At 46.6% G+C, this 13,509-nt stretch overlaps 1 protein-coding gene across 1 annotated transcript in view; it reads left to right on the top strand.

The window, feature by feature from the left end:
• Positions 1-13,509, top strand: part of vps13c (vacuolar protein sorting 13 homolog C) — a 40,850-nt gene that overhangs the window by 12,353 nt on the left and 14,988 nt on the right. Inside the window, exons 18-40 of the mRNA XM_037763129.1 lie at positions 325-492; positions 580-884; positions 996-1,143; positions 1,732-1,870; positions 3,111-3,232; positions 3,917-4,083; positions 4,259-4,515; positions 4,914-5,140; positions 6,863-6,955; positions 7,119-7,352; positions 7,447-7,578; positions 7,877-7,966; positions 8,052-8,207; positions 8,970-9,234; positions 9,769-9,929; positions 10,027-10,148; positions 10,290-10,587; positions 10,694-11,083; positions 11,235-11,339; positions 12,539-12,694; positions 12,791-12,916; positions 12,994-13,127; positions 13,249-13,375. Of these exons, the coding sequence (XP_037619057.1) occupies positions 325-492; positions 580-884; positions 996-1,143; positions 1,732-1,870; positions 3,111-3,232; positions 3,917-4,083; positions 4,259-4,515; positions 4,914-5,140; positions 6,863-6,955; positions 7,119-7,352; positions 7,447-7,578; positions 7,877-7,966; positions 8,052-8,207; positions 8,970-9,234; positions 9,769-9,929; positions 10,027-10,148; positions 10,290-10,587; positions 10,694-11,083; positions 11,235-11,339; positions 12,539-12,694; positions 12,791-12,916; positions 12,994-13,127; positions 13,249-13,375 (4,122 nt within the window). The remainder of the gene's footprint in view (positions 1-324; positions 493-579; positions 885-995; positions 1,144-1,731; positions 1,871-3,110; positions 3,233-3,916; positions 4,084-4,258; positions 4,516-4,913; positions 5,141-6,862; positions 6,956-7,118; positions 7,353-7,446; positions 7,579-7,876; positions 7,967-8,051; positions 8,208-8,969; positions 9,235-9,768; positions 9,930-10,026; positions 10,149-10,289; positions 10,588-10,693; positions 11,084-11,234; positions 11,340-12,538; positions 12,695-12,790; positions 12,917-12,993; positions 13,128-13,248; positions 13,376-13,509) is intronic.

The following is a 13,509-nucleotide window of genomic DNA, read 5'->3' as shown; positions in this document are numbered from 1 at the left end:
CTGGACTACCTCAGACTACCCGAACTCCCTCAGACTACCCCGGACTACCTCAGACTACCCGAACTCCCTCAGACTCCCTCAGACTCCCTTAGACTACCCTGGACTACCTCAGACTACCCGAACTCCCTCAGACTACCCGAACTCCCTCAGACTACCTCAGACTACCTCAGACTCCCTCAGACTCCCTCAGACTACCCTGGAATCCCTCAGACTCCCTCAGACTCCCTCAGACTCCCTCAGACTCCTTCAGATTACCTCAGACTCCCTCAGACTCCCTCAGACTCCCTCAGACTCCCTCAGACTCACGATGTTTGTGTCCTTCAGGCGATCTCCATCGTGGGTGACGAGGTGTTCAGCTTCACCATGAGTCTGACTCCCAAAGCCACGGAGGGCGCCGGCTACGCCGACACCTCCAGAACCGATGGCAGGGTGAAGCTGAACGTGGGCTGCATCCAGGTGGTCTACCTGCACAAGTTCATCATGTCTCTGCTGGTGAGTTCCACGCCGCTCAGAGAAGCACGTTTTACCTTCAGCTCTTCTTACTCTAATTGTGTTTCTGTTTTATGTCGTTTCCTTCAGAACTTCACCAACAACTTCCAGACGGCCAAAGAAGCTCTGAGCGCCGCCACGGCTCAGGCGGCGGAGAAGGCGGCGTCCAGCGTTCGGGATTTGGCCCAGAAGAGCTTCCGTCTGTCCATGGACATCAAGCTGAAGGCTCCGCTCATCATCATCCCCCAGTCCTCCACCTCCCATGATGCACTTGTGATGGACCTGGGTCTGATCACGGTGGGGAACAGCTTCTCCCTGCTGCCCGTCGACGGATGCCCGCTGCCGGCCGTCATCGACAACATGGACGTCCAGCTGACGCACCTCAAGCTCTCCAGGTCAGTCAGACTCAGAAACAACCTGAAACCAGAGACCGTTCATGAATGTTAATAAGATCAGATCTTCAAGACAAGTTTAGAAACTGTTTCTGGACTCTGGTTGTCCATCAGGACCTGTATGGATCCGGCGTCGGGTCGACCCAGCACCGAGCTGCTAGAACCGGTCAACCTGCACCTGAACGTCAAGAGGAACCTGGCAGCCTCCTGGTACAAGAAGATGGTCGCCGTGGAGATCGATGGAGATCTGAAGCCCATGAAGGTAGGAGGAGGAGGAGGAACAGGGGAAGGAGGAGGAGGAGGAGGAGGAGGAAGAGAGAATGAATCATCGTCTCTCCAGATTAAAGAAGATCTCTTCAAATCACATCTATGAATATTATTGTGACAGCAGACATATGAGCCTCATCCTAACCTAGACTAGACTCACCTGATGACACACCTGATCTAATAACACACCTGATCTAATAACACACCTGATCTAATAACACACCTGATGACACATCTGATCTAATGACACACCTGATCTAATAACACACCTGATCTAATAACTCATCTGATAACACACCTGATAACACACCTGATCTAAACCCTGTCTGTCTCTAACTCCTCTGTTCCAGTTGACATGTTCACCACCGAAGGTACAGTCTGTCCTCCTGTAGTGTTGATTAGACCCCTAGGTACAGGCTAGGCTAGCAGTTTCCCCCTGCTTCCAGTCTTTATGCTAAGCTAGGCTAAACTCGTATCTGTGCTGAGACATCTGCAGAGACAGAGACGGAGGACTCGGCCGTAGGCGATGAGTCGGGTGGTGTTGGTGTCTGTAACGAGCGCCGTGTCTGTGCTCGGCCTGCAGGTGGAGCTGAGTCAGGACGACCTGAAGGTGCTGCTGAGGATCCTGATGGAGAACCTGGGAGAGGCCGGCAGTCTGGAGCCCACCGCCCCGAGACAGGAGGCCGGTCTGCAGCTCCGGGCAGCCGGAGGCCCCCCGACAGGTCTGTATATTAACATATACAGTATATATACATATTAATATAAAGACCCCTGACAGGTCTGTATATTAACATATACAGTATATAAACATATTAATATAAAGCCCTCTGACAGGTCTCTATATTAACATATACAGTATATATATACATATTAATGTAAAGCCCTCTGACAGGTCTCTATATTAACATATACAGTATATATATACATATTAATATAAAGGCCTCTGACAGGTCTCTATATTAACATATACAGTATATAAACATATTAATATAAAGCCCTCTGACAGGTCTCTATATTAACATATACAGTATATATATACATATTAATATAAAGGCCTCTGACAGGTCTCTATATCAACATATACAGTATATATATACATATTAATATAAAGGCCTCTGACAGGTCTCTATATCAACATATACAGTATATATATACATATTAATATAAAGGCCTCTGACAGGTCTCTATATTAACATATACAGTATATATATACATATTAATATAAAGACCCCCGACAGGTCTCTATATCAACATATACAGTATATAAACATATTAATATAAAGGCCTCTGACAGGTCTCTATATCAACATATACAGTATATATATACATATTAATATAAAGGCCTCTGACAGGTCTCTATATTAACATATACAGTATATAAACATATTAATGTAAAGGCCTCTGACAGGTCTCTATATTAACATATACAGTATATAAACATATTAATATAAAGGCCTCTGACAGGTCTCTATATTAACATATACAGTATATAAACATATTAATATAAAGGCCTCTGACAGGTCTCTATATCAACATATACAGTATATATATACATATTAATATAAAGGCCTCTGACAGGTCTCTATATTAACATATACAGTATATATATACATATTAATATAAAGGCCTCTGACAGGTCTCTATATCAACATATACAGTATATATATACATATTAATATAAAGGCCTCTGACAGGTCTCTATATCAACATATACAGTATATAAACATATTAATATAAAGGCCTCTGACAGGTCTCTATATTAACATATACAGTATATAAACATATTAATATAAAGGCCTCTGACAGGTCTCTATATTAACATATACAGTATATAAACATATTAATATAAAGGCCTCTGACAGGTCTCTATATTAACATATACAGTATATATACATATAATCATTATGTAGACACACTGATGTTAGGTTCTCTGCTGATTAGTTTAATGTCTTGTGACTTCAGGTGACGTTGGGAAACCGTCTGTCAGCGGTGAGGAAGAGGAGGAGGAAGCTCTGGAGACCTTGAAGTTTAACTTCAACATCGAGTCTCTTGGTCTGGTTCTGTACAGCAACGACCCGAAACAGGTCAGTCAGCACATCCAGACTCCAGTCGTCCCGTTTGCCCAAAGACTAGATATAGTATCACAATAAAGTGTCTGAATCTCAGAAAGGAGCACAATCAAGTGTTTGGTATCTATGAGTTCATAACAAGTTGAATATCAAAGATATGCACATATATGCAGTGCAAAAAATATATTTCATATGGATTCTTTTTAATTGGAAGAACATTGCGTGGCATATACATTACAGCGCAAATATAAGTAGTCTTCTCTTTTTCATCCATTTTTCCCTCCCACCCCCAACAATAAAGGAAACAATCAATATAACACTGATAGTTATAAGACTTAAGGCAGCAATGACACCAGCATTAGAAACACACTAAACACATGAAATAATAAGACACATACAATATTCACATATACACTAAAAAAAACCCATAAATGAAATAAAATAAAAAATAAATAAAGTATTAAAAAAAAACATAAATAAAATAAAATAAAATAAATAAAGTAGTAAAAAAAACATAATTAAAATAATGTAAAAATAAATAAAACAGTAAAAAAAAACATAAATAAAATAAAATGAAATAAATAGTAGTAAGAAAAAAAAAATTGAGATAAAAAAATAACAATGGCAATCAGCCGGTCCGGGATCAGCTGGTCCAGGTTGTTGGATCTTGTGTCTGACTGTTGTTCCTGTTCCCTGCAGTCCTCAGACCTCCAGCACCAGGAGAACCTCCGACTGGGCGAGTTCGCCCTCCGCCTGCTGAAGACTTCGGGGAGGATCCTGAACAACGGCAGCATGGAGGTGACCACCATCCTCAACGCCTGCACGCTGGACGACCTGAGGACCGGCGTGGAGAGGGTGACCTCACGGTAACGGTCACATGACCTCTAGTTTCTCTCTGTGTGTGCATGTGTCGAGCAGAACCGACGATACGGTCACACTAATTCTGATTAGTTTCTCCAAATAGAAGCAGAATGTGAACTTCCCCTGTGAACTCACCTCAACTCCACCTGTTGTGTGTTGTTGTTTACCTCGTGGCTGCAGGATGGTCGGTCGGAGAGACGAGGAGAGCCCCGAGGCGATGATAGACGTGACGTATCGGCAGAGCGCCGCGGAACGGGAAGTGGTGGCGGTGCTGCAGAAACTCTACCTGTGTGCCAGCGTGGAGTTTCTGATGGCCGTCGCCGATTTCTTCCTGCAGGCTCTGCCGCAGAGTTCAACGCCGACCGCCGCCGCCTCTGCTCCGAGCGACAGACTGCCGCTGAGACAGACCGCCGAGCCACGAGCCGACGCCAAGACCGGTAAGACCGAGAGACCCAGACAGGTTTAAACCTCTGAGATAACATATAATAAAGTTACACACACACCTTTATTTTAACAGGGCCCCGACCACGGCTCTGTAATATCAGTATGTTAGAATCTATGGCCCCGACCACGGCTCTGATTACTCATGGTCGGGGCCATAGATTCTAACTGACTGATATTTCAGAGCCGTGGTCGGGGCCATAGATTCTAACTGACTGATATTTCAGAGTCGTGGTCGGGGCCATAGATTCTAACTGACTGATATTTCAGAGCCGTGGTCGGGGCCATAGATTCTAACTGACTGATATTTCAGAGCCGTGATCGGGGCCATTGTTATAATCCTAACAATAGGGTAGGATATAATCTAACCTCTGGTTGTCTTCCCTCTGTGCAGCCTCCATGGTCAGGACTCGTCTGCGGGCGGTGGTGGTGGACCCGGAGGTGGTGTTCGTGGCCAGCCTGATGAAGGCGGACGCCCCCGCCCTCGTGGCCTCGTTCCAGTGTGACTTCACCCTGCAGGCCGAGGAGGACGGGACCCAGAACACCAGAGCCAACCTGAGGGAGCTGAAAGTCCTTGCCTGCCCCTTCATCCGAAACAAGGAGGACACGGCCGTCACCACCGTAAGATCACATGACCACACAGCGAGTCACAGCGGGTCACTCATTAGGGTTTAAATACGGTCTGACTTCCTGTCTGTGGCTCTCAGCTCCAAGCCCGTTGGTTCCTACTGAAGACGTGGTTCTTTAAAAACACATAGTTTCATTAGGAGTTTTTATGAAACACCACTCAGACACGTGAAGCTCCTCTCAGTCTGCAGATTATCCAACAGGGGGAGCAGTTCTACTTAAAGTTTATTAGATAGGAACCTGTACAATACAAATCTTATACCTAGACACTCTCTATTAAAAACAAAATGAATAACAAAACATATGAATAATTATTTAAATTTTAACATTTTTAGGAACAGTTCCAGTCTTCTCTGTTTCAGTAAACCTCTTACTATTTTAACTAAAGCTGTCAATCCATTCAAATATTTTACCACAATTAATCTCACATGTTTTATCTGTTCTACATGAACCTTAAAGGAGATTAGTCAAGTATTTAATCCTCTTATCAACATGGGAGTGGACAAATATGCTGCTTTATGCTAAATGTATGTATATATTTATTATATTAAATCAATGAACAACACAGATCAATGACAGATATTGATCCAGAAACCCTCACAGGTACTGCATTTAGCATAAAACAATATATATGCTCAGATCATAACATGGCAAACCCGACACATGCATTATGATTTGAGGATATTTTTTATGCCCATCGCCCCAATACTTATTTTTACTGAGTAGAGCTTGAAAGCATTATAATGTTCTCTTCAGCTCCGTGCTGTCGTCAGACGAGCCGGTCACTGTGATCTCTCTGAGCAGCATCAATGGAATGAATATGGTACATTTTGAACAGATGAAAAATGTGTTATTATTTTGCGATTAATCGCAATTCAATATTTTAATTGATTGACGGCTCTAGTTTTTAGACGCGTTTACATTTGGGCCACCAAAAATGTACCTTGGCCACCAAATTCAGCGCGTTTCCACATAAGGTACGATTGATCCGTAGCGTTCCCCCTCTTCACTCAGCTTTTACATCGGTAAAGTTGTTCCGTACCCGAGTACACTTGCGTCATCGTCCACATGTATTTGTTTATGTTGAGATCAGCTGTTCTAGCAGCGGAGCATCTTAAAACACACCGAAACCGTCGTCGTTAGTCTTTCCAACAATCACCAACTCTGGTTTGGCCGAAATAAACTCTTATTTCACCGAGTTTGATGTGAAGACTCGACCCCTCCACCCCGTCTTTCTCTCTGCCCGCTGAGCAGCTGATACAGTCACAGATATGGAACAGTTTTGTATGTATACCAATTTCGGAGGAGACCGGCGGCGTTGAAGAAAGCCCGCCCTTACAAAACTACTCGCTAACGTGACTCGCGTTAGATAGCGGTCCACTTCTGTGTTTTGGTACGGTCGACTTTCACACTTGATGAGAACCGTACCAAGAGTCCACATGACCCGTACTCCAGACCACGGAGTACGGATCGACGAACCGACCCCGAGTACGATACGGAGCGTTCACGCTAATCAAACGAATTGAACTTTGGGGACAAGTGGACTCGGATCCGGGCCCGGGTCCCTGATGTGAAAGCTCCCTTAGAGGCTTGGTGGCCTGTGGGGCCAGTGCTTAAAGATCTTGGCGTCCATCCCTGTTGATATTATTATGTATGGTTTACTGACATGCTGCCTTCAACCAGAACTCAACTCATCAGTCTGACTCCGTCCAATAGGTGTTGAAACCCTGCTCAGTCGCCTTGGAGACCAAAACCCACCCGAACCAACCGCTGAGCGGCTCTGTGACGGTGGAGGAAGTCATTGTGAAGGTACGTTCATTCATCACAGTTTTTATCTTTATGGGTCACAACGATCCAGGAAACACACCAAATCACCGGCTTGTTTACAACCTGTCGTCCTCTCTGTGATGTCACTGTGATGTCATCAGAACAAGTAACAGAAACTCACCGTCTCCGTGTCTTCCTCCTCCAGATCTCTCCGTTCATCCTCAACACAGTGAAGACAATAACAGCCGCCATGACGGCGAAGCAGCACGAAGAGCAGAGTCCGGCGGCGAAGATGGACGTCGGCAACCTCTGGTCGGTCATGAACATCTACGGCGGTAACTACTGGTTCCTGGGAGTGGACCAGGCCACCGAGGTCACCGAGACCTTCAGAGAGCAGGATGGGCGCAACGACGGCGAGAGCTTTACTGCCGAGGTCAAGGTACGACATTTCAGCCACTCAAAGAAGATTCTATTCTGAAACTTCACAAGATCAGATGTGGTTCCTGTTGACGAGGTACTGTCCCCCCCAACAGGTGGTCCAGGTGACTCTGGAGTCCGGGTTGGGTCATCGGACCGTCCCTCTGCTGCTGGCCGAGTCCTCCTTCAATGGATCGGCCAAAAACTGGTCGTCTCTGCTGCAGCTCAGAGCCGACATGACGCTGGAGGTGAGAACTGATCCTTCACACCTGAACCTGAACCTGAATCAGTCCTTTACACCTGAACCTGAACCTGAACCTGAACCAGTCCTTCACACTTGAACCTGAACCTGAACCAGTCCTTCACACCTGAACCTGAACCAGCCCTTCACACCTGAACCTGAACTCACACTGACCAGTTTCTGATGAATTAAAGGAGGATAAATTATTGCTGCAGCTGCTGACTAGAACAACAAGCCTGTCCACCATACTGATGTTTCATTATCATGTCTGCTGTATAACGTTGACGCCTGCCGTGTGTCTACAGGTGAACTACTTTAATGAGGTCCATGCGGTGTGGGAGCCTCTGATCGAACGAGTCAACGGCGGCAGACGCAGATGGAACCTGGAGCTGGAGGTAAATCTGCTGTTTCTACCACGTTTATTTATACAGCTCATTTCAGACATACATATATTCAAAGTCGTTGTGTTTGTTCCTGCAGATGAAGAACAGCCCGGTCCAGGACAAGAGTCCCGTTCACGGAGACGACTTCGTCATTCTGCCTGAACCTCGCACGGCCATCAACATCTGCTCCAAAGACACCATGAACATCACCGTCTCCCAGTGCAGCCTCAACGTCTTCTACAACCTCAGCAAGGTACATAACATCTTCTATAACCTCAGCAAGGTACATAACGTCTTCTACAACCTCAGCAAGGTACATAACGTCTTCTATAACCTCAGCAAGGTACACAACGTCTTCTATAACCTCAGCAAGGTACATAACATCTTCTACAACCTCTGCAAGGTACATAACGTCTTCTACAACCTCGGCAAGGTACATAACATCTTCTATAACCTCAGCAAGGTACATAACATCTTCTACAACCTCAGCAAGGTACATAACGTCTTCTATAACCTCAGCAAGGTACATAACATCTTCTACAACCTCAGCAAGGTACATAACATCTTCTATAACCTAAGCAAGGTACAACACATCACTTCCATCGTCTTCCATCACTATCTAGTGTCTATTTAGTGTCTACGAAAATTTGCTTCAAAGCCCTGTGCAGGTCTTGGGGGCTTCGCTAAACCGTGGTACCGCCAGCTGCCGTCTAACTTCGGTAAAGTAGTGTTATTATGGTATGGATGGCCTCTGAGTGAGGCCAACGGCGTTACCGCGGTTTAACACTCTGCGGCTCACGTTACCACAGTCTTTGAGAGGGAGGACAGAGCGGAGCGGTACTCAGTTGGTTGCAATCTGCAACCACACCACTAGATGTCACCACATCCTACACACTGTCCCTTTAAGAACATGAACTATAAACCTTCTGAGGCTTAAATCATTGTGTTCATTCAAAGACTGAATATCCAGTTATAGATAAACCTTACTAATTTATCACTGCTGTGTTTTGGTCAGGCGTTCTCAGAGGGCACAGCCTCCACCTTCGACTACTCTCTGAAGGAGAAGGCCCCCTTCACCATTAGAAACTCTCTCGGGATTCCTCTCATCGTGCAGCACAGCGCCAACCTGAGGCCGGTGGGTTCAGCGGCGCAGGGGAAGCTACACGAGCTGTCAATGGATCAGAGCATGGACCTGGAGCACTCCATGTTCGAACCGTCGTCACGGGGCAATCTGTCGGCTCTGCAGCGCCAAGAGAGCTGCCTGTTCAACCTCACCATCGGTCAGAACGCCTCACTTTCACTTTCACCACAATCAGTCCTACAGTCACACCAACATTCATTTCTGCCTACTACGTACAGTACGTGAGGAACAGGACTACTAGGCTTAAATTATACATTGAGGCTGAGACCGACCCACCAGCTGAATAATAAAAGAATAACTATCTATTTGAAAGTTAGGTCCAAAAAGATGTGTTTTGAGTTCGGATTTAAAGACCACCACAGATTCAGACTGTCTGATGTCCATAGGGAGGTTATTCCAGAGGAGAGGGGGCTCGATAAGGAAGTAGGAAGTAGGAAGGAGCGTGCCCATTTATAATTTTATAGGAGGCACCTTAAAGTCTGATCTGACGTGGATCATGGACATCAGAAGCTCAGCCTACCAAGTAGAGCTGTTCCGATACCATATTGCTCCTGATGGATGGCCAGCTCCTTGCGTGGTCGCCTGGCTGTTCGTGGGTCAATCAGTCCATTAAATAAAACTGTCGGTGTGTGAATAAAGATTAAAGATGGCTGACGTGTTTCTGAACCCACAGTTCCCTCCGGATACAGCGAGATCTCCAACATCGCCGTGGACAAGCCGGGTCGCCGTCTCTACAACATCCGAGGTCCGATGCTGCAGGAGGCGGTTTCTGTGCTGCTGCAGATCGACGCCGCCGAGGGCAACAAGGTCATCACTGTCCGCTCGCCGCTGCAGGTCTGAATCACACAAACACCTGACCGCACACACACTTCTCTGACCACGTCTGAACACGTTGAGGAACCAACAGCTTCATTTGTGTTTGTGTTTTCAGATAAAGAATCACTTCTCGGTGCCGTTCACCATCCTGAAGTACTGTCCGACGTCCAGGAGCCTGCAGAGCGTCGGACAGGCCGAACCCGAGAAGGAGTTTCAGATCGCCTTAGAAACATACAGGTAGCATCACATCGCCTCTCATGTCCAGTCGTCCTGTGAAAGGAGACGGCTTGTCTGCAGAGCTGTCAGTCGGTCTTTGTAGGTGTTCAGGAGATGTTGACCGTGCCGGTTTTATGCCCCCCCCCCCCCCCCCCCCCCCAGATGTCAGCTGTTTGTGCGTCCGGCGGGTTGCCTGGACAGTCAGTACGGACCGTCGTCCACCTGCGTGGCGTGGAAGGAGCAGGTGCACCGCAGCTCGGAGGTGCGTTCGGTGCTGCAGTGTCCGGCGAGTGACAGCAGCTTGCTGCCGCTGATGGTCAGCACGCTGGCCGTCCCCGACGACCTGCGACACATCGCCAATCACGGAGAGGAGGACTGGGACCCCGCCTACGTCATCCACCTCCACCCTGTGGCCACGCTGCGCAACCTGCTGCCTTACACCGTCCGCTACATGATGGAGGTACGACAGAAGTAGTAAAAGGTCTTTAGGTTATAGATTATATCAGAAATCCAGTCCTGTAATCTGATGTGGTCTGATGTGGTCTGATGTGGTCTCTCCTCCTCAGAGCTCAGCGGACTCCTACGAGCTTCAGGAAGGCAACACGTCGGACCTCCTGAACGCTCGTATCTCAGGTGAGATCATGTCGTTGGTGCTGATGAGGTATCAGGGCCGCGACTGGCACGGACACGTCCGCGTCCAACAGGAAATGCCAGAGTTCTTGGCCATGTGCCTCACCTGCGACTCGGACGCCAGCATGACGGTGGACGTGGGCGTTCATGTGACGAAGACGCCGGGCCGCCTGCTGCTGTCGCTCTTCAGCCCGTACTGGATCATCAACAAGACGTCTCGGGTGCTGCAGTACAGAGCCGAGGACGTCAGCGTCAAACACCCCGCCGACTTCCGGGACATCGTCCTGTTCTCCTTCAGGAAGAAGAACCTCTTCAGCAAGAGCAAGGTGAGAATAACTCTTAAACGCTGTGCTGCTCTCCGGAGAATAAACCTTTCCTCCAGCGCCACCCTCAGGACAAACTCAGGTCACCATCTACAGATTTCCATTCTGGTCCAGAACATCTGGTAGTTCAGTGTGTTGTTGTTGTTTGTTGCAGCTCCAGCTGTGCGTCTCCACCAGCTCCTGGTCTGACGGGTTCTCTCTGGACACCGTAGGAAGTTACGGCTGCGTTCGCTGTCCCGCCAGCAACATGGACTTCCTGGTAACTAAAAAGGCTGACTCGGCGTCTCTGATGCTGCTCATGTTGTGTTTGTTTTCAGTGAGATTATCAGATTAGATTAAATCAGATTAAACAATCTCAACTCAAGGTTCTCTTACTAAAGACCATCGATTCCTCTTATTGATGCTTTCCCACAGTTACGCTGCACAATGACGCATACACACGCTATATCAGGTTTCAGTTTGTTTTGGACCGGAGACACGGTGAAGAGAGAAGAAAAAGTGCTCAACAGCGTGGCGCTACTAAACCTGAAGGGGCGTATCCTATTTCTATCTGATAAAGAAACACTGTGAACAACAAACCTGTGTTGAAATCAGCTGGAGGAGAGTTAGTAACGTTAGCTGTTAGCAGCCGTTAGCAGCACAGTCCTGACTGGATGAATACCGGAGATACCAACGTTAACGGAGGTGCCATTGAGTTATTATTATGAGGAGTTCAAAGTTGGCTCAGTAAGAATGACTATTGGATGAAGGTAAATTACAACGTTATCATGATGTGTTCAAATGTAATCTGGTAAAATGTAGTTTTTGGTGAGAAACTTGAATAAATCCAGTTGTTTGAAGGAGATGTTTTCACATCAATATAAAATAGATGTTAGAGAGAGTTATGACCTGTTGAACTTCATAACAACTTACCAAGATTTCTTTTAATCAAAGCAAATATTTAAATAATTAAAATGATTTAAATTGTGTGTTTTTATGTAAATAACCACTATAGATGACAATAACAAAGTACCGTACAGTGTATAGTAGGCTACCCTCCCTCCATAGTGTAATTCCAACACTGTATTTTACCGTGTATATAATGCTTTTTATGTTAAATATATCAAACATTGAATGACAACAGATCTAAAATATTATTCCTTCATTTGCGAAGAGATTTCAAAAGTTGCAGATAAAATAAAAAGTTCATTTCAGATCCTGTTCAGACGGGTTTAGATAAATCATTCCGTAGCATTTCTCATCTTTGCAGAGTTTTAAAGGCCCGTCGGTTGAGTTCAGTGATTGAAGCCAATAAAAGCTGTTAAATGTAGTTTTACATTAAGCCCAGTCTGGTTATAGTTATAGTTATAGTTATAGTTGTTATGAACGTGTTTTCACTATTTTCTTTTACCTTTTATGGAGCAAACAAGTCACTGCAGCCGTAGTTTGATTCTTCCTCCTTCCTGTCCGTGTGTCCAGGTGGGCGTTAGCATCCAGATGAGCAGCTTCAACCTGACCCGGATTGTCACCATGAGTCCGTTCTACACTCTGGTGAACAAGTCTTCGTACGAGCTGGAGGTGGGAGAAGTCACCGGCCACGACTCCACCAGGTGGCACTACATCTCCTCCACCGAGGTGAGTGTCTGGGTGTCCCCAGACAGAGACGGTGTGTTAGTTAGCGTCCCCGGAGTAGCCGTGTTGTCATCTCGCTGTTGTTGTTGTGTGTTGCAGTGCCTCCCTCTGTGGCCGGAGAACGGCTCGGGGAAGCTGTGCGTCCGTGTGGTCGGATCCGAATCCACCTCCAAGTTCTTCTACTTTAACCGGCAGGACACCGGCACCCTGCTGAGCCTGGACATGGTCAGTGTCTCGGCTGATCACTCTGAGTGAGTGTCGTACGTTTCAGGGCCTGTTTTTATTGAACTGTGTGTTTTCAGTGCGGCGGGATCATCGTGGACGTCAACATGTCCGACCTCTCGACCATCATCAGCTTCATTGATTACTATGAAGGAGCAGCTCCGGCCCTGCTGCTCAACCACACTCCCTGGGTCACCATCAGCTACAGGCAGAGGTCAGAGGTCAACACACACACACACAGCAACATGATAAAACACACTCACATTTTATTTTGGTTAAATTAGTTTAGAAGGTTTCTGATAGTTTAATGAGAACCTAACTGTTCGCTCTCTCAGCGGCTCGGCGACGGTTCACGAGCTGAAACCCAGCGAGGCTCGGCGGTTTGCGTGGGACGACCCGGCGGGCGTCCGGACGCTCAGCTGGAGCTGCATGGAGCATTCTGGAGAGCTGGACCTGCTGAAGGTCTGTGGGCTTCATTCTGTCCGTTAATAAAAAAAACATTCAAAAGTTTAATTTCATCTGTTCTAAATGAACCTTAAAGGAGATCAGTCCAGTATTTAATCCTCTTATCAACATGGGAGTGGACAAATCTGCTG

Source organism: Sebastes umbrosus, unplaced genomic scaffold (assembly GCF_015220745.1).
Source record: "Sebastes umbrosus isolate fSebUmb1 unplaced genomic scaffold, fSebUmb1.pri scaffold_161_arrow_ctg1, whole genome shotgun sequence".
NCBI classification, from domain to species: Eukaryota; Metazoa; Chordata; class Actinopteri; order Perciformes; family Sebastidae; genus Sebastes; species Sebastes umbrosus.
The sequence above is the reverse complement of the archived record's forward strand: the minus strand, read 5'-3'. Positions and strand labels throughout refer to the sequence as shown.